This window comes from Lutra lutra, chromosome 10 (genome assembly GCF_902655055.1).
Source record: "Lutra lutra chromosome 10, mLutLut1.2, whole genome shotgun sequence".
NCBI lineage: Eukaryota > Metazoa > Chordata > Mammalia > Carnivora > Mustelidae > Lutra > Lutra lutra.
Genome location: NC_062287.1, coordinates 103,675,839 through 103,686,649, shown reverse-complemented (window position 1 = coordinate 103,686,649; position 10,811 = coordinate 103,675,839). Strand labels below are relative to the sequence as shown.

At 39.1% G+C, this 10,811-nt stretch overlaps 1 protein-coding gene across 4 annotated transcripts; it reads right to left on the bottom strand.

The window, feature by feature from the left end:
• Positions 1-3,256: 3,256 nt before the first annotated feature.
• LOC125079126 (membrane-spanning 4-domains subfamily A member 4A-like) lies at positions 3,257-9,179 on the bottom strand. Of its 4 annotated transcripts, none has more exons than XM_047692545.1 (7): positions 9,016-9,179; positions 5,996-6,131; positions 5,465-5,599; positions 5,197-5,253; positions 4,724-4,840; positions 3,858-3,959; positions 3,257-3,467 (listed from the first exon to the last, which is right to left on the bottom strand). In XM_047692545.1, exons 1-7 carry the CDS (start codon positions 9,084-9,086, stop codon positions 3,384-3,386), a joined length of 702 nt encoding a protein of 233 aa, XP_047548501.1. In that variant the 5' UTR covers positions 9,087-9,179; the 3' UTR covers positions 3,257-3,383. The 4 variants fall into 4 exon arrangements, with proteins under 4 accessions (XP_047548501.1, XP_047548502.1, XP_047548504.1 ...); XM_047692546.1 differs by having other exon boundaries at positions 5,996-6,105; XM_047692548.1 differs by lacking the exon at positions 4,724-4,840.
• Between the last annotated feature and the right edge of the window lie 1,632 nt (positions 9,180-10,811).

The following is a 10,811-nucleotide window of genomic DNA, read 5'->3' as shown; positions in this document are numbered from 1 at the left end:
AGATAAATTCCAGTTAAGGGACATTCTACAAAATACTTGACCAGTATTCCACAGAACTCTCAAGGCTATTGAAAACGAAGTCTCATGAATAGCCACAGCCAAGAGGAGCCTAAGGAAACATGACAGCTAATAAATGTGGTGTCCTGGGTGGGATCATAGAACAGGAAAAGGGCACTGGCCAAAAACTAAAGAAATCTGAATAATAATAATGCTTAAGGTAATGATAATGTATCATTAATTTAATGATAATGAATCAATATGGTTCATTCTATATTAATATAAGAAGTCAACTGATTTGGGATGTATGGGAACTCTCTTTACTATCTTCTTGATTTTTTTTTAATAAATCTAAAGCTGTTGGAACCAGAAAAGACCTCAAATAGCCAGAGGAATGTTGAAAAAGAAAGCCAAAGTTGGTGGCATCACAATTCCAGACTTCAAGCTCTATTACAAAACTGTCATCATCAAGGCAGCATGGTACTGGCACAAAAACAGACACATAGATCAATGGAATAGAATAGAAAGCCCAGAAATAGACCCTCAACTCTATGGTCAACTAATCTTTGACAAAGTAGGAAAGAATGTCCAATGGAAAAAAGACAGTCTCTTCAACAAATGGTGTTGGGAAAATTTGACAGCCACATGCAGAAAAATGAAACTGGGCCATTTCCTTACACCACACATGAAAATAGGCTCAAGGGGTGCCTGGGTGGCTCAGTGGGTTAAAGCCTCTGCCTTCAGCTCAGGTCATGATCCCAGGGTCCTAGGATCGAGCCCCGCATCGGGCTCTCTGCTCCACAGGGAGCCTGCCTCCACCTATCTCTCTGCCTGCCTCTCTGCCTACTTGTGAGCTCTGTCTGTCAAATAAATAAATAAAAATCTTAAAAAAAAAAAAAGAAAATAGGCTCAAAATGGATGAAAGACTCAATGTGAGAAAGGAATCCATCAAAATCCTTGAGGAGAACACAGGCAGCAACCTCTTCGACCTCAGCCACAGCAGCTTCTTCCTAGAAACATTGCCAAATGCAAGGGAAGCAAGGGCAAAAATGAACTATTGGGACTTCATCAAGATCAAAAGCTTTTGCACAGCAAAGGAAACAGTTAACAAAACAAAAGACAACTGACAGAATGGGAGAAGATATTTGCAAATGACATAGCAGATAAAGGGCTAGTATCCAAAATCTATAAAGAGCTTAGCAAACTCAACACCCAAAGAACAAATAATTCAATCAAGAAATGGGCAGAGGACATGAACAGACATTTCTGCAAAGAAGACATCCAGATGGCCAAAAGACACAAAAAAAGTGCTCCACATCACTTGGCATCAGGGAAATACAAATCAAAACCACAATGAGATACCACCTCACACCAGTCAGAAAGGCTAAAATTAACAAGTCAGGAAATGACAGATGCTGGCGAGGATGCAGAGAAAGAGGTACCCTCCTACACTATTGGTGGGAATGCAAGCTGGTGCAACCACTCTGGAAAATAGCATGGAGATTCCTCAAAAAGTTGCAAATAGAGTTACCCTATGACCCAGCAATTGCACTACTGGGTATTTACCCTAAAGATACAAAAGTAATGATCCAAAGGGGCACGGGCACTTGAATGTTTATAGCAGCAATGTCCACAATAGCCAAACTATGGAAAGAACCTAGATGTCCATCAACAGATGAATGGATAAAGAAAATGTGGTATATAATACAATGGAATACAATGCAGCCATCAAAAGAAACGAAATTTTGCGATTTGCAACGACGTGGATGGAACTATAGGGTACTATGCTGAGCGAAATAAGTCAATCAGAGAAAGACAATTTTATCATATGATCTCCCTGATATGAGGAATTTGAGAGGCAACTTGGGATGTTTGGGGGTAGGGAAGGAAAAAATGAAACAAGATGGGATTGGGAGGGAGACAAACCATAAGAGACTCTTAATCTCACAAAACAAACTGAGGGTTGCCAGGGTGGGGGGTAGGGAGAATGTGGTTGTGTTGTGGACATTGGGGAAGGTATGTGCTATGGTGTGTGCTGTGAAGTGTGTAAACCCAGAGATTCACAGACTTGTACCCCTGGGGCTAGTAAAACATTATATGTTAATAAAAAAAATTATAAATAAAAAATAAATCTAAAGCTGTTATAGAATAAATAGTATTAAAATTATTACAATGTGATACAACTACATCAAAATGATTAAAATGAAAATCACATTTATCAAGGTGAAAATGTTCAATGACTGGACTTCAGGCACTTCTAGAAGGCCTATATGTATTATATGCTTTTTGGATATGACCTAGAAATTCTATTGCTATGTCTATACACAATAGAATTTTACACATACCTGTACCAAAGTATATAGATACATTTTTCATGCACAACACTATTCATCCCAAAGAGAAGCATCCCAAATATTCATCAATACTTAAATAGATAATAGATTGTTCTATAAATCTTACAATACACTATCTTGCAGCAGTAGAAGTAAAGACATTTTGTCACTGGCAATAGCATGAATGAAGTTCACAAACATGTTAGAAAAAAGGAGCCATATCCTGGATATATACTCAGTTACACGTATTGCAAGATTCCATTCTATAAAATTCAAAGACAGATAAAACCCATATGAGTAGTAAAAGTCAAGATTGCACTTACCCTGGGGAATCTTAGTGAATGAAAGGGGGCATTCACAGTCTTCCAAAATTTTGGTAATGTTTACTCATTGATACAAGTGCTGGTTACATAAGGATGTTTACTTTCTATCCATCTAAACATTGGAGATGCCAGGCTAGCTCAATTGGTAGAGCATGCGACTCTTGATCTCTGGGTTGTAAGTTTGGGGCCTATGTTAGGTGTAGAGATTATTTAAAAACAAAAATTAAAAAAAATTGACCAGCTGTTACAATGATCTATACTCTTTTCTGTATGTGTGGTATAGTTCGATTAAAAGTTATCATGAGAAGTGGGGCTCATGGGAGGCTCAGTGGGTTAAGCCTCTGCCTTCGGCTCAGGTCATGATCCCAGGGTCCTGGGATCGAGCCCCACATCGGGCTCTCTGCTCCGTGGGGAGACTGCTTCCTCCTCTCTCTCTGCCTTCCTCTCTGCCTACTTGTGATCTCTGTCAAATAAATAAATAAAATCTTTAAAAAAAAAGTTATCATGAGAAATGATACTGTGCATCCCTGCCATATGATTGATTATGGGATGATGTGGGAGGATGGGATCCAAAAACCACAATCAGCATCAATAGAGGGAAAAATGTATTTTATTTGGTTTTGTAATAACTATGTTCCCATGCACAAATGTGACTGCTTTCTGGCAGGCAGGTTATTATTGACCTAGTGATACTCAATGAATAATTTTTCTAAAAGCAGGAACTATCTTGTTAAAACTTCAGGTCCTCATAAATATGTTCATAAGGGGCCATTACTGAGGGCACCTTGTCATTGTTTGGCTGAATAACCACCACCTGTGGAGATTGAGAAAAATATATAGTGTTATTCACATACTCTTCCAGCTAGAGGGATTCAATTCATCCTGGGGACCCCTAATTCTTTTCTGTATCCTGGGACCTGAGAGTTCAATATTCCTTTTTCAGGGCCTTATACCCCCACTAGATAAAAATCAATATCTAGCAAGATCTATGAGGCTCCCAGAAACATCTGCCATAGGTCTATCTCTGTGTTCTATTGTCTCTTCCAATTTCAGGAAGAAGTCACATACACAACAATCTTTCCTGCACTCTGCTTCTTTATCCTTCTCATTGGTTCAGAGAGAAGAGACATAGTGAGAGAAACAGGAACACAGACTCAGCATCACATGACAAACGTGAAGACTCCCTCAGGTCCTGAACGCTTACCTGTGTGACAAAGCAGGTCACCTTGCACCCAAACACAGAGAGAGAGATAGCAATGCTGACTTCCAGCAGGGAGAGGACTAGTAGCCCAATCTCAAGTGCCCTCTAAAAAGAAGCCGTTTCCACAAGGGGAGAGAAGGGGGGAAAGAAAAGGAATATAATTAATAGATGAATACTTCCCTTGGCCCTGGATTCTCTGATTCCAATCTTCTCATTCTCCATTAAAGAAACAGGTACGTTCTGTCCCATAACAAACCAAAAGAAGAAAAATTAAAAAGAAAATCCTAAAACGGCTGAGAGGAGTCTGCTCTAGACCGTCATAAATGCAGGACAAATTTAGATTAAATCAGATGTGTTTCCTTAGTTTTCTTGGCTTAGAAATTCTCTCTGTTGCCCACTTCAAGTTATTTTCTTATAATAACTCCCTGTGTGAATTTGTACTTTTTTCTCATCTAAAGAGCAGAGAACCTCCAAGTCTATGAAAGTGATATCGTTGTTCTTTCCTTACACCACATACACCCCCGAGGCTCTGAGCATCTTGGTTTGGAGGCCCTGACTCTCCCCGCCCCACCCGCATATGACACAGAGCTTTCTGAGTCAGCTCTGAACTCGAATCTGGAGGCTTTGAAGAAAGATCCTCATGATCAATCTTCTAACATCACTGTGTTCAGTGAAGAATGCGAGAAAAAATCCTTGTAGGTCCCAGCCAAAAAGGGGCTGAAAATTCTCCCTGTGAGATCAAAGTCCCAGGTCTTACTGCTTGTGATGATAAGCCGGGATCAACTGAGAGACAGTCATCTCAGACTAATGTATATTTAGGATAATAGAAAGATAACTTCAGAAAATAAAACTAGCTCAAAAACACTTACAAGAATAAGACAACTTTTTTCCAATCCATGTACCACAGTCAGTTCTACTGTTGACAAGATTATCCCTACTCCCCCAACCACAGCACTGAGTATGTTCACTCCCAGGCTGCCTTTGATCTGGAAGAGAATAATCAGTGTCACCTACATCCTTCTGTTCCATGCTCTTCCTCCCTTTGGGAAACACAAAAACATTCACTTATTTTGAAGGGTTTGAAGACACATTCTCAAATAATTTTCCTAAGTCTAAGAAAGATGGGCTGAAGCATTGGATTCTGTATTCACAAATCAATCCTAGGGATGGAGTATCAGACAGTAGGGCTGAAAAAGTAAGTCAAACCTTAGTTTCCTCATGGAAGAATTTGCCATGACCCCCATAGAGCCCAGATAATTCAGAGAATTGGAGATTATTTCCTTTGTCTTGATATAGAGCACTTCTGATTCTGCTGTTGCTTTGGGCCCAGGGAAATACTTACCAGGTTTAATGTCATGTTTCTTCCAGCAGCAATAGACACAGCTCCAGACACAAAGAACTAAAAATGGAAGCATCTACTCAACCTTGTGAGCCCGCACTTGTACTTCCCCCAAACCAAAGTTCAACAGAACCCCAAAGCATTTAGGTCACATATTTTGCTCTAAGATGTAAAATCCCAGATCGAGTCATTGGTTTTTGAAAGAGAAGGCTGGAAGAAATATTCCCAGAATTCTACCACTGAGGAAGTTGAGATATTCCAACATACTCACAAATAAGGATCCCCATATGAGATATCCTGAGTCCATGGCTAGGGAATAACACCAATGGGAAAAGTCAGAAGAATGAAAACGCAGACCTATAGCAAATAGGCACACTTTCATCAAACCAATCAGGATCTGAGCCACCTGGGGAGTGAAAAAGAAGATGCTCAGAGTAGGAAGCACACAGGTTTCTAAGAAGTGGTTTTGTGGTCTCTACACAGAGCTATTTCCCATCTCCTGGTTTTGAAAAGGCTCCCAGGATGAAACCCCTAGAAGTCTATGGCCTTTTCTCAAGTTCAAGGTTGTTTAGAAAGGTTTTATGATAACTTTCTTTTTCCCTTCTCACTAGAGAAATGCATTTTCCTTTCAGATTACAGGACCTCTGATTTTTGAAAAATCTATTTCCTGCCACAGTGAGGTTTATGGAGGTCAGTTTATGACAGAGTTAATCATACCTCAGGAGCCACAAAGGACAACTCTTCTCCTCTCTGGAAACAGTTATCTTCCCAAATACTATGTTTGGAGGTCAAGCTCACTTACCCCCAGTATTTGGGGCTCCCCCTTCAGGAAGGTCTTCAGATTGTCTGTTTGGTCTAGTTGGATGATGTTTTTCTGTGGAGGATTCGGGCCAAACCATGCAGTTGCTCCTTCTGGTGTATTAACACAATCTTTAGTGCTGTGAATGTAAATATTTTACAGAGAACAGATTCATTCTTCAACCCCTTTCTTGTAGACATGAAAAATGGCCTTTGGAAGAATGGTATCATGAGTATGATGGTAAATGAAATTGCCTGAGTTATAATTCCAGTCACACACTGTGTAAACATGGGTATATCTTTGTTACCATTTCCATGCCTTAATTTTGAAAATTATAAAAACTGGAGTGGGAGGGCCTGGGTGGCTCAGTCTGGTGAGTATCCCACTCCTGGTTCCAGCTCAAGTCATGATCTCAGGGTCAGGAAATGGAGCTCCGTGTCTGACTCCATGCTTAGTGAAGAATCTGCTTGAGATTTTCTCCCTCTGCCCCTCCCCCCACACTCTCTCTCTTTCTCTAAAATAAATAAATAAACTCTTTTAATAAATAACAAAATTACAAAATGGGGTGCTTGTGGTACTCGCCTCCTGTTACTTATCATATGCCTGCATGATTTCAACAGCTTTGTACATATAAAACTTGGAACTAAGTGCTTGGTATAATTGAAATATTAATAGATAACACATCATTATTATTTTATTATATTATTATTAAAATTTAATATGATGAATATGAATGAAGAATGCATGAAGAATTTACATCTTCTAGGGAAAAAAGGTTGGAAAAAGAACAAATCATTCTAGTGAGTCCTGTAAGAGCCATGTGTTATGGCTCTGGTTCACAAGAGTATTATCCATTCATTCATTCATTCAGTCAACAAATATTGATTAAATGTCTACTATGTGCTAGGCCCTGTTATAAGTTTTGAGGCTAGGAATATAGCAATGAACAAAACATGCACAATTCCTGTCAGCTGGAAGCCTACAATACAATAAAAGAAAATAAATTTTTAATTTATATCATGAATTCATAAGCGTGTGAGAGTAGAAACTACATAAAATGAGAACCTTCAGTTTCCTTGTAAGAGAACTTAGTTTTCAAGGGATTCTATCACTTCTTCAATGTCAGTCAGCATTTCTGTGTTTGGACCAAATGAGAATTCAATTTCTGTAGCAAATTTACCTCTGTTAATGTTGCCCTACATCATAAGCATAGTGATGATTTATTAAAATCTCTGATGTGCCAGGCCAACTCAAAATGGTTTTCAGAGATCTCTTTAATTGCTGTATACTACCCTTGCAAATAGATTTGTTGCATCGACAGCTTTTCTTCTTTACCCTTCTTTGCATTCACACCAGTGCTACATGACACGCTGCTGCCCCCGTTAAAAGATGGAATATATTTCCTTTCCTCTTCAATTTTGATTTCAGCCTTGTGACTCACTTTGTCCAATGGGATATAAGCAAATGTTTTAAAAGCATAGGCTCTTGAGCTCATGTCATGGCTGAGAAAACATAGCTGGGCCACCTTGTTTGAGGATAAAAGATACCAGAAATGAGAAAAGTAGTAGCATTCATCCCAGCTGAAGTCATCCCTAACCAGATAGCAATTATTGACCTTCATACATGTGAGTGATCCCAGGGAATTTCAGAAGGGCCATGCACACCCAAGTGCAGACTTGTCAGCCTATGCATGTTTATTGCTTTAAGCCATTAAGTTTCAGGGGGTTATTTGTTATGCACCATTACTGTGACAAAAAAATCACTGACACACCCTTGTTCATTCTGCCTGATATGTCTGCTTTGGTTGTAATGTGACCTATAATAAGTCTGGTTTGTCTATATTTCCTAGTTTCTGTCTCATTCTTTATGCCTTTTTCTTTAAATATTTTTTATTTTTATTTATTTGACACAGAGAGAGAGATCACAAGTAAGAACAGAGGCAAGCAGAGAGGGGGAAGCAGGCTCCCTGCTGAGCAGAGAGCCCGATGCAAGGCTTGATCCCAGGACCCTGAGATCATGACCTGAGCCAAAGGCAGAGGCTTAACCCACTGAGCCACCCAGGCGCCCCTCATTCTTTATTCCTAAAGGGAAAACAAGTGGTCATTCTTGCATATTTGCCCACACAGAGATAATTACAAATGGACTCAAACAATAGCATCACTACTTCTGTCTGGGAAAAACAACACTGACAGAATTACGACAACCATCTGTTCCGTGACCAGGATCCAGGTCTAAGCAAAACATCCTGAAGATAAAACCTAAACTTGTGACCTTGGGTTACATTGAGTCTCAGATAATTTTTGTGTGTGTTTAAGACACATAGATATGGGACAATGTCAAAACATGTTTGTGTATAATTTTATGTGTCTCAAGAAAGAGTAATATTTCTTTTCCCTTCTTTTTTTTTTTAAGTACACTCCACCCCCAGCATGGATTGCCACAGGGCTTGAACTCACTACCCTGAAATCAAGACCTGATCTTAGATCAAGAGTCAGATGCTTAATTGAGTGAGGTCCCCAGGGACCCTGAAAGAGTAATATTTCTATCATAAGACAGGAAACAAAGGAGGGACCAGAAAATTTTCCTTACATGATCAAGTTCCATAGTTTCCCTCTCAAATCAGGTCAAGAATAAAACCAAGGTGTGTTGAGCTGCTTTCTGCATGTGAATATACACAACAGGGCCATTTCCAGGAAAAGAGGTCTGTATCAGGTACCTTTAGCCAGCCACTTCTTCCCTCTCCTTTCCTTCAATTTCTTTGGTTCACATTCCATATATTCTGGAGGTTAGTTAATGTCTTCCCATTGAAAAAAATGTTGAAGGGGGCACGATTCCACAGCTTGAACATTTACTCCCACGCACATGAGAACCCATCCTTCAAAAGCAAGCTAACTCATCCCAAATTTCATTCTTACCTCAGCCTTTACTAGACACATTTGATCCATGTTCCTACACATCACCCACCAAAAGCTCAACCCAGAATTCTTCCTAGAAGCTGAGAATAGAAAATGAAGTCTTCCTACCTTTGCATCCCTTTAGAACTGCACCAAATGGGAGGTGAGAGCTCCTTCTCACCATCATTCCTTAAAACCATGTCCACCAAAGAGTCTGACCTGATCTGAAGAGTAGTGGGACAATCACTTTCAGCTCTGTGTAGTCACCATGACTTCCTGTGGGTCATCTTACCCTGCCTACCACAGGGCAGCTGCAAGTGAAACTTCAATGAGTAAACTACTGCTCGCATGAGATAGGGAAGCCAAGGACCCAATAACAGAAACTTGTTTTTAGATCTTGGTTGCACTTCCAGGCTGTTCTCATAAGTATGGTATTTAAGGCTTTTCATATCAAAACCTCAGTCACACGAGGACAAGTCATTCTCACTTTTATCCCAAAGACCAAACAGCAGCTAAGAATAAATTTGAATTCTTACAAGTTAACATTTTGTTAACAAACATCATGACAAAAATCACTAACCACTACAACTGGGTATACTAAAAAAGTTAGTGGGGTGGCGGTGTGGCTCAGGAGGTTAAGCGTCCTCCTCTTGATCTCAGCCCAGGTATTGATCTCAAGGTCATGAGTTTAAGCCCTGCATTGGGCTCCACGCTGGGCATGGAGCCTACAAAAAAAAAAAAAAGATATTAACCAATGATTTTGCTAGCTCTTTTCTCTTGGTTACATTGGAGAGCTCTTCAACCACTACCTTTATTGATTATGATTATAATTTTGCTTCGAATGTAACTACTTAATTTTTTATAGCAGAGAACCAGTTGCTTCAGAAGATCTAGAGAGAGAAATCAGATCCAAACATATGTTTTTTGGTATTTTTTACTGAACCCACTTATTTTCTGCAAAATATAACATTAAATAAAAATAGAATTTTTCCCACATTGATTTTCAATGCTCTGCTCTTTACATTTTTCACTGGTTTTGGAAGTCTGTGAAAGAGAGAACATTTTGTTAAGATATGGGCAGACAAAAGGAGAGTTATCCTTAATCAAGTTCACTAATATATTATGATTGTGCTTTAAAAATATATCATGTTTACTTTAACTTCTTCAAAGAGTATTTTCCACCCACTGTCAAAATGTGTGGCTTTTATTCATTCAGTTCCATTATCTTACCATATAAAGCTATGTAAATACAAACATTTTCTTTCTTGCATGTTGATAAAACCTACAGTTCCTGCAATATTTTTTAGAAGAAACCCAACTCAGAACAGTCTGGTAAACATCTCTTTGTATACTGGGAAAAAATTTGCAAGGTCTATGTCTTAAATTGTGCTCACCTCTTACTATAGGATATTGTTAAATTATTCTCTAAAGTCATATTTCCAATTATCTTACCCTAAGAAATAGGTGACAAATGTTGTTAGTATTGCATCATATCCTGTCCAGGTCTTTGTTTTATAAGATACTAAAAACCAGTAGTATACAAGAGATCAGTTTGTACCCATTTAAAGGGCTTAAAATGGTTGTAAGCATTTTTTCATATGTTTATTGCTATTTCTATCAGGTCTTATAGGAATTGAATGTTGGTGTCTTCTACTCTTTGGTTGGTTGGTTTGAATTTGTTGTACTGGTTTTAAAATCTTCTTTAAGAAATTCTGTGCTGTGTTAGTCTGTTTGGACCACTCTATATAACAGAGTACCACACACTGAGTTGCTTATGCACAACAGAAATTTATTTCTCCAGTTTGAGAGCCTTGGAAATCTAAGATCAGGGTGTAGGCAGATTTGGCAGGGGTCCAATTCCTGGTTTATAGACAGCCAGCCCTCAGATGGCTCAAGTTGGTAAGGTGGCCCTCTGGGGTCTCTTT